At 37.7% G+C, this 18236-nt stretch overlaps 1 protein-coding gene and 2 long non-coding RNA genes across 3 annotated transcripts; 2 read left to right on the top strand and 1 right to left on the bottom strand.

Moving 5' to 3' along the window:
- Positions 1-1295: 1295 nt before the first annotated feature.
- Positions 1296-3678, top strand: LOC141602687 (uncharacterized). Its single transcript, XR_012524611.1, has 3 exons — positions 1296-1499; positions 1597-1704; positions 3485-3678. It is a non-coding gene; the product is annotated as an uncharacterized LOC141602687 (long non-coding RNA).
- Positions 3679-13540: 9862 nt separating this feature from the next.
- Positions 13541-15948, top strand: LOC141599765 (uncharacterized). Its single transcript, XM_074419876.1, has 2 exons — positions 13541-13886; positions 15394-15948. Exons 1-2 carry the CDS (start codon positions 13629-13631, stop codon positions 15574-15576), a joined length of 441 nt encoding a protein of 146 aa, XP_074275977.1. The 5' UTR covers positions 13541-13628; the 3' UTR covers positions 15577-15948.
- A 117-nt stretch (positions 15949-16065) lies between these two features.
- On the bottom strand, positions 16066-17632 carry LOC141599766 (uncharacterized). The gene is made up of 2 exons (XR_012523925.1): positions 17279-17632; positions 16066-16427 (listed from the first exon to the last, which is right to left on the bottom strand). It is a non-coding gene; the product is annotated as an uncharacterized LOC141599766 (long non-coding RNA).
- Positions 17633-18236: the final 604 nt, after the last annotated feature.

Genomic DNA, 18236 nt, shown 5'->3' with positions numbered 1-18236 from the left:
CTGATTTGGTGACCGAGTCCATTGAACAAGTTAAGATCATTCGGGAGCGGATGAAAGCCGCTCAGGACCGTCAACAATCATATGCTGATGTCCGTCGTCGACCACTTTCCTTTGAGGTTGATGATCAAGTATTCCTTAAAGTGTCACCTATGAAAGGGGTGAAACGGTTTGGCGTTAAAGGGAAGCTGAGCCCTAAATATATTGGACCTTTTCAGGTGATTGAAAAGATTGGTCCAGTTGCTTACCGTTTAGAATTGCCCCCAAATCTGAGCAAGGTTCATAATGTCTTCCATGTTTCTCAATTGAGGAAGTATATTAGTGACCCTAGCCATATAATCCAAGAAGAAATTCTTGAATTGGAGCCTAACTTGGTGGTTGAAGAAAGGCCAATTCGGATTCTTGATAAAGCCAACAAGCAACTTAGGAGCAAAGTTGTACCTCTAGTCCGAGTTCTTTGGCGTTGTGGAAATGTCGAAGAAGAGACTTGGGAAACTGAAGCTTCTATGTTAGCTAAATATCCTGAATTATTCTCGTAAGGTATTCTTATTCTTACTCTTTTTCCGAGTTTCTAAGCTTTGTATAATCATATTTAGTAAAGATAGTATTCTTACTATAGAATATTAAACTGAAAGTTTGAAAATGCTTTTATGATTTTCAATGGTTTTAACATTAGTGAATGTTGAATCTCGTTGTTGGTGACGTCCCAATAATGGGTTTTCTCATTTATTGGTGTAGAAATATTTTTATATCTTGATATGAATATGGATGTTCTTGTCTGATCAACAAGAGTATCACCGTTTCATTGAAAAGATACCTATATTTTCTTATAACTATAATTTCTCCTTCTAAGTTTCGAGGACGAAACTTTTTAAAAGGAGGGGTGATTGTAACGCCCCGTAAATTTCGGACCGTTAATATATTTCAGAAATAATTTATTAATCAAAATAAAAGTGATAATTAAGTATTTAAAGTAAAAATAATTTAAAGAAATATAATTTTATTATATTTTGAAGAAAAGTATTTATTTTGATAGTTTTGAAATGTTTAAAAATAGTTTAAACCGTGTAAAATCTTTTATTTCGAAATAAGGGCGTATCGGGGGGAAAATGACAATTCGTTTGAACGTTGGGTAAACGAATTTGGAAATGGGTCATGTGAATACTCAATTTTATTGTAATCTCGTGTTTAAAGACTTTGGACTTGACGGAATTTGCGTTTGACTTACGGATTTAATTATTATTGAAACGAGTCAAAACCGACTCGTTAAAAATCCCGACTAAAAATCCCGCACGTACTTTGTCCTCCTTTCTTCTTTCACGCGTGACAGCCCCTCCCCTTTCCTTTTATTTTTCTGAAATTCTTGTTGTTCATCCTCTAAAAACACCCAAACTCCATTTTCATACACATTCAAGCTCAAAATCGTCATAAATCCTTCGTTTCTTGTCCGTTTTTCGCGAAATTTACCTTTCCGGAATCCCCTCGCCACGATCTACAACTTAGTATGTTCTAATTTCAATTTTCATTAAGTTATTTTAAGACTATATTTCGGTATTTTCGGTTTTGATGTTTATTTTTGTGTTTTAATTGTTTAATTAGGTGAAGGATTGGAAGACGAGTTCGGGGACTCGTATATTGTAGAGGATAGCGGTTAGTTGTGGTTAGGGTTTCGGTTTTGAGGACTAATTGCTCATTTTCTAGCTTAAGGTAACATATTTCGAGTTACTCGACGAAAGATCGTCACATGTTTTTGATTTTTGTATGTTTGGTGAATTTTTGTTTGGGTAGTAATTTTTCACATGTTAAACTTAGTTGCATGCAAGCTTAATTTGTGCCTTTTGGTAGTTTAAATTATCAAAGTTGAATTGGGGACGATTAATTAATTTTCAGACGGTCTTATAATGTATAAAAATGAAAAAAAAAGAAGAAAAATGGTGCGGCGGCGAAGAAGCGGCAAATGCGGCAGCCCACGGCAGCCCCGACCGGTCTTAGGGTTGGCCCGGGTCGGTCCGTTGCTTGTTTCGCGGTTTTCCATGCTTTGTCCGTCATCCTAGGTTCATCATGGATATAATTAGAATGAGTATACATGGTTAAATTTGTTAAGAGAATCATACAAGTAGCTAAAAGTTATGCTAATGGTAGAAAAATTATGTTATATTGACAATTATCACATGTTAGGATAATTTACAAAATGAAATGGTAATTAATAGGCTCAAAATGGATTTTATAGCTATAATTGAAATGTTTTGTTGATTGTGCCGAAAACTGAGCCTTAGTCCCTTTGACTGATGCGATGTCGATTAATTGAGTGATTGGTCGCCGCAATTTGACCCGCACTGCCGCAGGTCAAGGTTGCGGGTAAAAATTCGGTTGAATGAATTAGATAATCGGCCTTTTTCTTGTTTTAGGCCATTTATTATATCTCTATTTCACATGTTTAATTAGTTGAATTTAAATAGTTTCTTATTTAGTTAGTTGAATTTAAATAGCTTCTTATTTTGTAGTAATGGCCCTAGTTTCCCCTAAAGCCTTTTATATTGTTATAATTGCTAGGATTGGAAATTAGTATTGAATTCTTATTGAGGAACTGTTGGGATTGTATGCTGTAAATAGACATTTATATAGCTTTCACATGATAGAATGCTAGAATTTATATTGATAAGTAGGACTTTTTGCCCTCTTAAGGTTAAGTGGGTGTCTTACTTGACTTGTGTGGTGAGTCATGTGTGGTGTGGGCTAAAATATTCAAGTCGGGACTAGTTTGTGACTAGGTCCTAGGTGAGTATTTCGGCCTTCATCATAGATAGGTCTTTATAGTCTCTGACGAGTATATGTTCACTGCTTGATAGCCTTTGTGTTCCTGACTAGTGGATGTTTATCCAAGTTGGGGCATGACCTCAGGTACTAATTTTGATAGTATGGGGTCAGCTTAAGTACTAGCCGACCCTTCGGTGGTGTCCTTAGGGTACTCACTTCATTTTGTTTTAAAAAAAGTTGTGAGTCTTGGGTGCGGTGGTGTGTATCCGCATGTCTAGGTCTGCGCAGATTTTAGGCTAGGGTTGTGTTGTCTCTTGACCATGTTTTCTTAATAGTAACCGCTGAGCCAAGATACCGGTTCGATTACCTTCCCTACCTCGTGGTATAGACTTGAGTTACAAAGTGACTATTGACCGTACTAAGAACTTATGCCTGTCTTTGATATATGGCCCTTTCTTGTATGGTGATTTTATGAACTGTAATAGGTGAGATGTAAGCGGTTCTGATTGATAAAGTTTGGATTACTATTTGAATTATATGATTCACATGATAGTTTAGTTTGGTCAGTTAGGGGTCATTTGTTAGAATACATGATAAGTAAATGGTTTATCAAATTGTTTACATGTTACATTACATGTTACATTAATTTTGACGATTCGTGGCTGAGAGGACTCGAAGTTACTCCCCACTGAATTGTGGCTTTCGTGTTTGTATAAAATGCGATTTACAGGTTGTTGATGCTTAGTTGGGGTCACAGACGGCTAGTGAGCAAGGAACCTTGGACCTAGTTTTAGCTATTCTATTAGTAAACCTTTTATACTTTTGGTTTGTATATAATTTGAAGGGACATATGTCTCCCTTTCTATTATTGGTTTGTATCCTTATATATTTCCGCGTCTTTAGTTATATATGTAAATTAGTTTATCAGTTGTTGCAGGGTTTTTGACACTCTTCTTGAGTTGGAATTGGTTGTGAATGGTTTAGTTAGAAAATTTTTGAAATTGCAGGTTTTTGGACTAGTTGAACCATTTACAAACATATCCTACCAGTTTTTCTGTAGAATTTACGTATATAATCAAGGCTAGATTTAAGGGTGTCACAACGAAGCCATCATTACTTGCTTGAACTCCTTCTTTGTCTTCTCACGTTTTGTCTTGTCTTTAATTTTCTCCCATGTGGGACAGTCCTTGATCATATGATCAGATTCTCCACAGTTGAAACAGCCTTTGTTGGCAAATGACGATTTAGACTCTGTTGCTTTATTATTGAAAGACTTGTTGTTATTAGCAGTAGACTTTGTTTGCTTGTTTCGAAAAATTCTATTTTTAAAACGACGAGCAAACAATACAGTCTCATTTTCTATGTCGGAGCTGACATCCTCGCTTTTCAAGGCCATGTTTTTACCTTTACTCGGTTCTACTTCATCAACATTTAGAGTGAGTTCATAGGCCATGAGGGCACCAATGAGTTCTTGATTGGATAGGCTCGCAAGATCTCTTGATTCCTCCATTGCAGTGACTTTGACGCGCCACTTTTTAGTTAGGCTCCTAAGAACCTTTCTTGCAATGTCCTCGGTATCAAATTTTCTTCCTAGGTTTTTCAATTTGTTTATGATGCTTGAAAAATGTGCGGACATACTATCCAAGGACTCATTTGGCTCCATACTAAATAGCTCATATTTCTGTATTAACAGATCTATGTGGTGCTTCCTAACAATGGAAGTACCTTCATAAGCTAGTTCAAGGCCATCCCATATTTCCTCAGTCGTTGAACAAGACGAGAAGCGATCGAATTCTGCAGTGGTCATGCCATTTTGTAATAGGCTTATTGCTTTAGAATTATTTTCGGCCTTCTTGTAGTCAGCCTCGACATAATCCTCTTCCTTTTTCTCGTAGGTAGTGCCTTCAGTGGATACAACCAAAATTTTATGCGGTCCGTTTTGGATAATCCTCCAGCACCCCAATCATGACCCTTCACATAGTGAGTCATCATGTTCTTCTATAAACCATAATTCTTCCCATTAAAGACGGGACACTTGAGGTATTTTGAATCCATTTATCATGTGATAGGTAGCGGAATATAAAACGATAAGATAAATAAAGATAGACAGATCAGCCTCTTTACGGTTAGGCAATCAAGAGCACGAGGCTCTGATACCAATTGAAGAGTCTATTGATCCAAAATACTCAAGGGGGGGGGGGGGGTGAATTGAGGATTTGAAACTTTTTAAACTTTTTAGATTGTATGAATATAATTAATTACTTAAAGTTTATTGATTAAACTTTAACTAATTAACTAATGATCAAGTAAGAACAAAGTAAACAAACGAATGAAAGAGAAGGACACACACGGTTTTTGAAGTGGTTCAATTTCACAAATCGAAACCTTCGTCCACTATTCTCGATTAAATTTAGTACCTTTCTACGGATTACAAATTTACTAACTCAACTCGTACAACTAACCCTAGTTGTAACTCAAATGAGTACCGTTAAATACTCGAGTGACTAACTTACACTAATAAGAAAACACTAATGATTCTACTAAAAGTTCACGTTAATGAACGAGTAAGAAATCAATTAAGCATTATTATCTTATAAAGATAACGAAAGAATGAATGCACAAGTTTATAAATCACACGACCTTTTCGAAAAATAACAAAACGGTTTTTTCTTTAAAACACGGTTTTTGCTTTTTGAAAATAAATCAAAATTATGCTCAAAGGTCTTACCTTTAAATTTTGCAAAGTGTAGAGTATTTATAGAACAAAGGAAAGCAAGACTCACGGTCTCTCAAAAACTCTAGATGGCCGAAATATAAGATATGTAAACAAATCATATCTTATTATTTCTATCCTTAAAATCTTAGGAAATGATGGAGAATAACTAAAAGATAATTTTATCAATTATTCTCTTAATATATTTTCCTTAAATTTTAAGATATGATAAGATTTTCCATAACAAAAATATCTTATCATATACAACCATATCATGCTAAATATAAAAGATATGTTAAGATAATTCTAGAGAATAAAATCTTAACAATACTTAACTTATATCATCAGGTTCACACGAAAGTCTACACGGCTCATAGGCCTCGTTTTTTGTGAAACCCTAGCTTGACATCAGGTTAGATTTAGGGTTTTAGAATGTGTAGTATTAGAAACCCTAATTAGTAATATGACTCAACTCATAAGTTAATTCAACATAATTACTGATTATAAGCTTAAAATAAAATCACACTCAATATGAATATAAGCTTCCTTGTAAAACAAATACTTCTACTAAAAACATTTAAAAGAATAAAAACAGTTTTCTAAAAACAATTTTAAAACTATTTTGTCGTGTATTATATAAACTTCACATCTCAATGTTATTGTAGAAGAGCTATAACATTGAGCTCTTATATTAACAACGTTATAGCTGTGAGGCTATAACTTTACCAATCTAAGAAGTGCATTCTTATGTTACCATTACGAGATAACCACCTACACTATTCTAATCTTTTTAGGAGATCTTCAAATGTAGGCTTGTTCATTATTCAAGCTTGATTAATCTTTAAATGAGCTTCATCTTCTCATGAATGCTTGCGTAATTCTTTAATAACTTGTAATATCTTGATCCTTGATTGAGGGCTTGATCACATGATATGTTCTTGTATACTTCCATCACAATTCTTTAATGCTTGCGATCAGTAAGTCTAATCTAAAAGGACTAAACAAAAAATTACGCGCAACGAGTATATAGAATATAAAGCATTCTTGACTTCATCAAAACATAAACATATATATCTATATGGTCCAACAATGGGTATTTTTGATAAATCGTTAATTAAAGAGTCGAAAAATAAAAAAAACGAATTTCGGGTCAAATATACGGTGGTAATTATGGAGAATACGTGAAAGTATGAGGGTTATTTGTAAAAATAGAAATACGTATTGGTTATTTGTAAAAATATGCAAATACAAGGTGGTTATTTGTAATTTTTTCTTTATTTTACTTAATTCATGATACTAGTAAGCTTTTTACACCATTATTGTTGGTAAAAATCAAATTTTTGTGATGAAATTTTGCCCACCATTGATGAACTCGAAAATGGTGTTCTTGAATCAATAATGGGATTTTGTTGAATGTTATTGTGTATAATTGGACAATAAAGGCTTAACTTTTGTTGTCATGAATGGATCTTGTTCAATATGTATAAATTTCGTCTTAAAATTTCGTCTTAAATTTTCGAATTTTAGACAAGTCATGCCCAATTTTTGAGTTTTCATGAGTAAAAACTTGGTTTAATTGCCTTATGAGACTACTATCTCGGTTGATAATGTAGTATGTGGTCCCAAAATGAAACCAATTTCGTCTTAAAATTTGAGTGAAATTTTCCAACTTTTCCTAAAACTCCCATGAACAATGCATTTTTATGTCTTAAAGGTGATTTTACTATATTGTGGGATTGAGAATTGTATAGTTTTTACTATTCTATAAGAGGGATTAAAGGAAAATTTTGTCTCAAATTACATTGAAGAAAAATTTGACACTAACCATGTCAAATTTTAATTTTATGTTTACTACTTGGGTTGCGTTCTCATGACCTCTTCAAAACTTCAAACCATGATGCTCGAAGTAGCCTTACGCTTAAAATTTGCTCGGCTCAGACTTTAAAATGGCAAAGAAGCATTTCACTTGCCCGGATCTCTTTTAAAATTTTGCCAAACAAATTCTCCTTTTTATCAAGTTTAACAAGTTAAATTGATCACAACAACATGTAACGTCTTAAGTAATACTTTAAAATGTTAAAATTTCCAAAGCTTGGGCAAATGACTAATATTATAAGAAACTAGTGTAGTGTGTCATGGTGGAGGAAAGATTGGTCAAGTTGGATGATGAATAAGAGTAATACATGTAATTAAAGCCATGTTTTTAAAACCGTATTATGTCACAAGGATCTTTAATTTCCAGAAAAGAATTTGTAGCATAAGGAAATTTTGAAAGGTTGGTTAAATTACAAAGAAAACTATATTGAGAATTCCTATTATTTGGTATCCATCAATTTGAAAAGTTGAAATTTTTTTCATTTATATCCAAAATTGGCTTCAAATACTTACCTTTCCCATTCCCTATCTTGTGTGTGATTCTCTTGTAGCATGGCAATGAACGCTAGAACCGGTCGTGGACCTAAGGACACGTGAGGGAACCCACATATACTCAAAAGTAAAGGATGACCCCTCCTACGAGACCAAGTAAGACCTAAACTAGACCTAGTAAACTCTCAGTGGACCGAGTAGAACCCTAAGTGGACCAAGTGAGTTGGCACTCGGTCGACTAAGGGTATACTCGACCGAATGAGTTCCACTCGGTCGAGTGAACCGGTCACTCGATCGAGTGGTACTGTGCTGTACCCGAGGAATAAAATTTCGGGATATCATCTTATCCAAACCCTATCCCCTTCATTCTTCTCCTTCTTCTTTCTTACTCTAAAACACTCTCCCCTCTCTCTAAAATGCTCCCTGTATAACAACCCGACCCACCACTGTCGTAACACAACCCAATAAGATGGGTGTGCACCTTTGGGCCCATATTTGTCCTCACTTAAGCCCAAAAGCACAAGGCCTTGTTACTAAGTGGTGGGTGGATTCCTTTATAAACATATCACAACCTCCTCAATTCCCCGATGTGGGACAACCTTACTCTCAATAACTTGGGGTGTTACAATCTCCCCCACTTAAAGAACACAACGTCCTCGTTGTGCCTCCAACTTGACCGCAGCCCAGAATCCTCCCCCGCTAGGTGTGTGACCCGGGTACTCCCGACCACGGGCTCACCACACGGTCGTAGGGTCGCTCTGATACCATTTATAACAACCTGACCCACCACCGTCGTAACACAACCCAATAAGATGGGTGTGCACCTTTGGGCCCATATTTGTCCTCACTTAAGCTCAAAAGCACAAGGCCTTGTTACTAAGTGGTGGGTGGAATCCTTTATAAACATATCACAACCTCCTCAATTCCCCGATATGGGACAACCTTACTCTCAATAACTTGGGGTGTTACACCCTATGTCTTTCCCTTGGTCTTCAAGCTTGAATTAATGCTGGAACACCTCTCCTAATTCCCGATCTACCTTTGTAAGTCGAAATCTCACCTTTTCCTCTTTGTCTTATGAGTAATCTCGAGTTAGGGTTTACTAAGAGAGATTAATTAGTATTTAGTTATGTAAAATGAGTAATTAGTGACTAATAATAAGGGATTTTATGTTGTATTATAGTATAGAGTGGTTTGTGATAGTTATTATATGATTTATGTAGGATGAGATGGTTTTATGAGATGGATACTTGGTGATTTCGATTAGCTTATGGATTATGCGAAAAGGTAGGTTATCCTACTCGGTTTCAATGTTGTGTTTGGATATTTGAGTGTCTTTTCTTGTTAGTGTGTTCATGAGTCGGTTTGTATGTCATATGAATAGCCGAAGGGTTATTAGTCATAACATGTGGGATTAGATTCATGAATTAGTCATATGTTAAATGTTGTTCTTCCATTTGTCATGTATGGTTGTGATTGTGTTGTGTTGGAGGTTTTGGGCGCTGGTACTTGATTGTTGAGGAGACGTAAGACGGTTGGGATACTGTCTTGCCCTCGGGTCGCCCCTTGGAGCTTCCCACTCCAAAGGGGATGTGCACATTAATGACTTGAGTCACGGAGGGACTCATGTGGTTGAGGCACGACGTCTGATAGGGGATCCGGTTGGCTTTCGGACCCGGTACGTCTGGGCATGTCCCAGTACCTTTCTGTGAGGTGTGGTGTCATGGGCGTGTCCCTGGCACTGGTAGTTGTGGGTACGTCTGGGCTTGTCCCGATACCGGTATGGTGATTGCATAATCGAGTCTCATTCACATAATTATGTCGCGTATGCATTTATCGAGTCATGTCTTATGTTTGTGTATTGAAACTGACTTTTGTTGTGTCCGTGTAAATGTCACCTATTTACGGGGTGGCCTGTGTCGATCCATATGATATTTCCGATCATATGGGGAGCAGTTGTTTACAGGTTAGCCTTGGTAGCATGCGGGAGAAGGGACGAGCCGTGATGACATTCGAGTCGAGCATAGTTGATTAGACTAGTTTAGTAGTCATGAGTTGTATTATTCATTTCATGTTATTCACTTATGTTATGTAATCCACTAAATATTTCATTTATGTTAATTGTTTCTCAATTACGACTCCGATTTCAGTACCTCGGGAAACCGGGAAGGTAACATCTCCTAATTACCTTGGCCGGATAAGAAGGGGGTGTTACAGCAACAACAGAAAGGGGCCAGTCAACAGCACAATAAAACATAACTAAAACAATAACAATAAACCATCCAATTCAATCCTGTAAAAATGCAATCTCCAAGTACATTATCTGAACCGCAGCCTAGATCTGCCAGGTAACACATCGCAACAGGTACCTACACCGCCAGTAGGAGACCGCAGTCTTGCCACCTAAGCCTCGCTCATCACAACGAGCGCACCCAGATCATTAATGTGCACATCCCTCTTGTGAAGGGAGCCATAAGGGGCGAACATGGGAGTAAAGACCATCTCCCGACAATGGCTCCATAATCAAGAACAATAATATCAATAACAACCAATCTCCACAATACTATCACAACAAGTAATCACATAATATCACAATACTTGTAATCAATCGTACAAAAGACTGAGTAGGGAAACCCTACCTTCTTCGCAAAATTCCAAACATAACAACAAGGCTAGAACTGTTCTTCTACGAAATCGTCACCTAACAAGGATAATCAAACAATAGCACATCACAATCCATCACTAAATAACCCTTTTCCCCAAATCAACCCAAATTAGGGCTGCTTAACTTTGTACAGCAATAACAAATCAATAAACGGATAAAAGACACTTACTAATGCGATGACACGGAAATAGAGATGCTAGAACACACAACCAATCCATCCGAAGCTTGGAAATGATAAGGATGATTAGAGTATAGTAACGTAGTTTAGGTTTTTGTAAAATGTTTGGAAACTGATTAAGAATCACTAAACCACGTTATTTATATTCTCTAATCAACTTAGTCAAAACTGCGGAAAAATAACCTGTCAAACCGGATAATCAGTCGAGTACCTGACGTACTCGGCCGAGTACGTTCTACTCGACGAGTTACACCAGTACTCGGCCGAGTGGAGCCAAGACAGTAGCATGTCTAAAAACACTCGACGACCCACTTGGTCGAGTACAATCTACTCGACGTAATTCATTGTGACCAGAAATTCGTGGTATTACACGGTCGACTTAAATATGCCCTTTAGATCCACACTTAACAGGCGATCGCTATAATTAAATCACTCTATTCAATTAGCCTTTATTAGCCTTAGCCCGGTCGATGATTATAACACCCCTACCCAAACCCTGGTCGGGAGCGGTCACTCATGATATCTCGTCAGGCTGTGTACATGACCCACAGATTAACACGGGTTGTTTCATGCGCATTTTGTCCCCACTCATGCACATCCCGAGAACCAGGAGGTCACCCATGCATCATGGATAACCAGAAAAAAAAGTGCACTTTGTTGATATGAGTAATATTTTCAATCTCTTTAAGCACTAGTCAGATTTTAAGCCTATCAATGGACCTCTTCAAGGGGTACCCCACCTGAATAACGTTTTCAGTTCAGTAGAGTATTACACACACCCACTTGAAGAACGCAACGTCCTTGTTGCGCCTGATAGCATCTGACCGCAGTCAAGCCCAGAATCCTCCCCGTTAGGTGGGTGACTCAGGTACTTCTGACCACAAGCTCACCCCACAGTCGCATGGTTGCTCTGATACAACTTGTAACACCCCGACCCAAACCCTGGGTCGGGAGCGGTCACTCACGGTAGCTCATCAGGCTGTGTACATGGCCCACAGATCAACACGGGTCCTTTCCAGCGCATTTTGTCCTCACTCATGCGCATCCCGGGAATCTTTCCAGAATTCCAGGAGGTCACCGATTCTATGACTACTCCCAGTCAATCAGGCTTAAGTGTGAAGTTCTTTCGCATGGATAACTCATTAATTAAAACCCCTTCTAACAACCTACATTTCCTTTAACCCTAGAATAATAATTTAGCTACTCATACTAATTAGAACTATAACAATAAGTTGAATGGAAAGCATAATTAAAAGCATAAATAATATGAACAACAAAACAGTTATGGAACTAGAACTTGAATTAATGATTAATGAAGAAAGATTAACAATATACCGTAAGTAGCAAGGTAGATTCGAAAGCAATACGTAAATAAAAGTAGATATGAAGTTTTCTAAAGGTTCTAGGCGAAAATAAGCGTAACCTAATTATTATATATGCACGAACTTCCTATTTATATTACAAATAAACCGACTTAGGAAGTTTCGCGGAAAGTACTAAAATAACAAAACACTCGATCGAGTGGCCATGTCATCACGACTCGATCGAGTAAAGTAATACTCGATCGAGTGACCACGACCTTCGGCTTCTTTCCTTGTCTTTTATTCTCATTTCCTTCTTGATTCTCGTGCTAACCTTCTTGTACTCCGTCTTACTGACTCCACGGTGCTCATTAGTCATTACTATCCAATTGCGTGCTCCACAATTGCATCCAGTCTGCATTAAAACACCAAAAGGCGGAAGTATCGACATTTCTAACATAAACGACATGTAATCAACATAACATAAACAACGCAAACGACGCTTGGAAGACGTGACGATCCGGCCGAAGGTACGATCGGGGCCAACCCGTTTAGGTAACGGCGGTGGGGGTACTATAATGTTCCCCCCTCTATCATTTCAATCTCCCATCTGCATTAAATAAATCAGAAATTTTATAAATTACCAATCATCGACTAAAAAAAAAACCCCCAAATAAAAGCAATAAACAAGGTTAAAAAAAAGTTGAACGAACCATGGATGAAAAGTTGATGCCAACAATCAACCATGACACAAAAGTTGACATTCAACGATTGACCATGGCCAAAAGTTGAATATCAACGTTTGACCATAGTCAAAAGTTGATATTCAACTCTGCACAATGGTCCAAATGTCGAACATCAACATTTAGCCATGTTAAAACGTTGAATATCAACGGTCCATGGTTAAACGTTGATGTTCAATGTTTGTCCATGGCTTTTTCCCCTTCCCGAAATTAGACAACCACAAGCAACAACAACCATCCAAATCGACACAAAAACCACCCCATTTCGCCAACACCACCACCCCAGTTCCAAACAACAATGAAATCAAGAACATACAAACTAATTAAAATGAAATTAACAGGAAACGACAAAAACCTAATTAAAACTAAATCAATTCAAATTATACAACCTAAAACATAAACTAGTTATAACTAATTCAAATAAATAACCAAATTCAAGTGGTATAATCGATTAACATCAATTATAAGATAAATAAACAATTATAAACAACTTAATTTCAAAGTTTAACCTTTGATTACTAATCTAATTAAAAAAAAATGTGACTAATCTCTTTATGGTGGACGACGGTTGGTGGTGATTTGGTGGTGATGTGGTGGCAGTTGGTTAGGGCGTGATGGTGGTGAAAGGTAAGTTGTATTTCTAAGGATTTTGAATTAGAGAGGAAAATGGTGAATTAGTGAGGGAGAGAGGATAATATCGTCAACGTCGTCGATAGTAATTAAAACGCGTAGATATTTTACAATCCGGTAACAAAAATCAATAACCGACCTTAGATAAGACCATCTTTCCACGACTGAAAAAAAAAAAGTATAAAAAGAGGAATGAAAACCCAACATAATCCTTTTTGCACAGCTTCTACTACAACCAACCACCAAGAGAAAGAGAGAGGGGGGAAAGTAGGTTCCAATGGCGTCGCTGTGTTTATCAGCCACGGCCACCGCCTTAGGGTTTACAATTCCGCCGTCATCATCGACGACTTCAACTTCATCATCTACATCTTTGAACAACTTTCGATGCTATCTCTCATTTCCTTCTAATCATACGATTCAACATCGGAAGTTGTGTTTGTCCAAGGTTGGAATGTTATCTCGAAGGTCGCATGTTGTGTGTATGGCTCCTGAAGAAGAGAAGATGACTCGTCGCTCTCCTCTCGATTTCCCTATTGTATGCCTTTTTCTACCTCTCTACATTCATTTCATTTAGTTTGTTGTTTAATTGATTGATGATGTGCTGGGAATTAAAATTACGGATTATTATTCGATTCAAACATATGCGCGGTAGAATTTGATATGTTGTCACTTGATTATAGTTCCGAATACAAGTTGTATATATATATATATATATATATATATATATATATATATATATATATATATATATATAATCATGGGATGTTGTTCGTCAATAAAACTATTCTTTCCGTCTCAGTCATTTGATTATAGTTCCGAATACAAGTTGTATGTTTTGAAGTATTTTTCACTCTTTATGTTCGTGTCTGATTAATGATTTTGTGACTGGTGGGATGACTTTGAACAAAAAGTGAGTGTTTAAGAGGCAAAAGATTTGCTATTTTGTCTGACTGTGTCCCTGTGACTTTGAGAGGTAAGAGTCATCAAACACTCACCATAGATCTCTACTGACCTAATGATTTGGACCCTGCTTGTTTTGCATTTGAGCGTTCATAATTGAAATTATGATCATTATATACTCGATATCCGTAGTCTGCTGTTATGACTTGACAATTCTAGACCACGAGTTTTAATATTCTGTGCTTGGAGCGATACCTATCAGCATGATTATAATTCTCGGTTTTAAGTATTAGATTGCATCTTGATTTTTGAACCCTCAGACTTGCTTACTATTTTCACATTTTAGTATGGCTGGGTTTGATGATGTCATGGGAGATTCGGAGTTGGTCAGTTGTGATGATGGAACTGCATGTTGGAAGGAGTGTGGTTTAGGATTCTATGGAGGCAAATGATTGCCTTAGGATGATGGTGATGAATAAGCATAATGCTGTCTGTGATATGACGTTTCTGTGGTATTGCATGTGAAGGGATTGGTGAGAGTTTGGGTATACATTTGCTGATATCTTCTAAAATATATTTAAAACCCTAATCAGTTCTGATATAGTTGAGCAAGCTACCATAAGCTGTCAATTTATATACAAGGACTGAGCAAAAATCTACTGTGTATGTTTGCATCAAGTTTGGATGTCTTTTGTGCATGAATTTCTTTTAGGGGTCTTTGTCAGAGTAATTTCTCTGATTTTACATTCATTTTCATTGTTCAAAAGTGATAACTTCTTCGTCTTTTCTACTGCATATTGTGAAAAAGGATATTTCGGACTTGGTATTCTTCAGCATTGGAGTATATGATGGAATAAAAATAAAACGAATTCCTTAACTTTTTATGCTTCTTTATCGTAAAATAGTGTAGTGTTCGATGCATTTTAACTACACAATTTCATTATGGGTCAACCAAAAACAGTGTGCTCATGTTTTTAACCTAACTTTGTAAGACCAAGTACCTATAACGTCTCATACCACACCACAGGCAGGAGACAGGAGTCAGTGAGGTGCAGGGCTACTGGGGAAATGTTGTAGACTTGTAGTAGTAACTAGTAAGAGCATTCTTCATCTGTTGATCAAAGTTTTGTGCGACTTGGCAGGAGTGGGAAAGGCCTAAGCCTGGAAGAAGGCCAGATATATTTCCCCAATTCAGCCCTATGAAAACACCTTTACCTCCTCCAATGCCAGCTGATCCACCTGAGGAAGACGAGGATGAAGAAGAGAAAAAAGAAGAGGACGAAGAAGATCCCGATAAGGAAGAGCAAGATAACCCTGACAAGTAGTCCTGAAAAATTCATGTGTTGCTTGCATGAAGCACATAAGCCACAACGTCCTCGCAATTTATCCATGGCTGTGTGAATATGATATTATCAACTCTGGTGAATCCAATATCAGGAGTTTCTGAAACCATTAGCTGGAGCATAAATACCTGAATGTTCTTTAACTGTCGAATAGCATCTGAGTTTTGTTTTTGTTAGGTCGATTGTAGGCTTCTGTAGTGTTATGCAGCGATGGTTTACTTTTTGCTGCAATTTATCTTCCTTGGTAATAGCAAGCTGCAAGCGTGGTAATATAAGCAAGGACCAAATTTAACCAGCAAATAGATACCGAGGGATAATAGTGGAGATTGAGGAACAGTTACTTCGTTTGTTAAATTGGGCCTTTAAATTGCAGTATTGCACGCTTACACTATCGTTAAGCATCTCATGACATAAGATGGTACCTGTAGAGCCAAAGTCGAACTACCAACTTGAAATTTAAAAACAATGGTCGGACCTGAAATCAAAATCTCAACTAAAAATTTTTAGAGGAAGCTACTCGATACAAAGACCTGTAAAAGTGATGCAAACCATGCTGCTGTTTGGCTTAGGAGGCTATTGGTTTTACATACACAAACTTGCAACTTAAGCAGCTAACTACGCATCAAATGACAAACATCACAAATTTCAGTCATCAAAGGGATAACAGACAAAGTTTACATAATTTGTCAGCTTAAGTTGTTGCTGATGCTCCGTCATGTCTTCCCACTCTTCTTCAATTCTGATCCTCCAAACGCGCCTTTCTGTGATGCCTTGGCTCTAAGCTCCTTCAGCGCCTTCTCCTCATCCTTCTTCTGGAGATTGGCCTTGTCCACCTATACAGTGAAATTGCCAATTAGATTGTTGTCTAGGCTGAGAACATCTCAAGCTAAAAGACTCGGAAAACTGATGTATGAAACGTGACACAATCACTAGCACTCAAAACCCCAAGGGAAAAACAAACAGTATAACCATTACCAAAATATCAGTAGCATCAAATTGACGATAAGCTCTAAAAGATTAGAACCCAGAAAAATGTAACACAGGGAGTGCATTATGGAGCAGTAAAGTGCTCACAGTTACAAGCAGCAACAAAACAAACCTACAGTAAATACTTCAATATCCCCATTCCTCACCGAATGTAAAAAATAAAAAATTACAAAAAAAATATACTCCGTATATGGGTAAGGAATCCAGATGAATTTCTTTTCTCATATGTAACAACCCGGATAATTAGCAAGTGGAAATCATTTAATAGTCAAGTCGAATAATATTCTACCATCCCGTTGGTGGCGGAAAGACCTAGGAAATCAAGTGCATTACTGAAACAAGTCCACCTCAATCATTCCAACTCGAAATCGGAGTAAATACCCACAAAAAAAAAAGTAGTAAAAAATCAAACAGAGCCAAGTGAAAATTCTAAACATAGCTCGACCCCTTTCGTAGCCACCCCAAACAAGCATCCAAACTCAAGTCTAACAATCTGCATAATCCGCACAGATAGATGTCCCCAACTTGAGTTTAACTTGACAAATGGAAACACAATTAGAAAGTCAAAAGAAACGCAAGGTGATCGAGCTTGGTTCACCTCACAATCACTTACATAGTTACATCAATCAACAATCCAACACTAAAATGAATGGTAAGCCAGTTAACTAACTCGGTACTCCCTGACAGACTAGATTACCTATGGTACGACGATGATCGTAATATGGCCATAATCTTAACTTTGACCAACTCTCGGGTGAAAGCCCTACATGAAAAGCTCTACTTGATTAATAACTAGCTAAATAACTCGGGTAATCAGTCCCTCAGTCTCTGAATCGAATAAACACGTGATTTGACGGAGCTCTCACTCAAAACTCTAATCACAGCTCAAACCAGAGCAACTACATGTTCCAAAACGAGAAAGATACGCACACTCGTCTCACCACTTAACACAAGTAACAAAAAAAGTCATGTGATAAACCAACATCATAACATTCAGAACCCTAACCCTCCCAAAAGCTCTCACCTCTCACTACAAAACAAAACAAAACATTCGAGCAAAACAAAACACTTTCTCTCTCTAAAAAGCTTTCACCTCTCACTACAACCCCCCCCCCCAAAAAAAAAAACCTAGCTCTTTTGTTCCACTGCCGCTTTACCCCCATCGTCCTCCTCATTGTTTCTCTCAACCCTATCGCCGAAGATGTGGCTTCTCTTGGGCCCATCTCCGGTGATTCGATTCGTCTCCACCTTGTCTAATACCTTACCAGATCCCCTTTTTGGCCTTGTCGCTTGATCGGGATACGGTTCTCCATCGGTCAGCCCCGTGTTGCTCTGTCGCTGGCCACCTCTTCCGTTCTTGTCTTTTGGCCCCCCGATCGCTCCAGAGACTCTTCCCTGATGGTGGTGTCGGTGGTCCTGCCTTGTGCGTCTCAGGGTGGTGCCGGAGAGGTGATCCCCTTCCCCTCGCCCCCTTCCCCCTCCTCTCCGGTAAGTTTCATCCTTGTTATGTGGTTTTAGAGTCCTTGTCTCTTGTATGGTGTGCATGGAGGTCATACGGTGTTCCCCTTCCCCCACCTGTTGGTTCTTTGGACGACATGCATGGGTCTTAGGTCTGTCTGAGTCAGTTTTTGGGTCTTCTTTGTTTGTGTTGGTCT

The sequence above is a fragment of the Silene latifolia genome, chromosome 9 (genome assembly GCF_048544455.1).
Source record: "Silene latifolia isolate original U9 population chromosome 9, ASM4854445v1, whole genome shotgun sequence".
Lineage (NCBI taxonomy): Eukaryota > Viridiplantae > Streptophyta > Magnoliopsida > Caryophyllales > Caryophyllaceae > Silene > Silene latifolia.
Note: the sequence above shows the minus strand (reverse complement) of the source record. Positions and strands in the feature narration are given on the sequence as shown.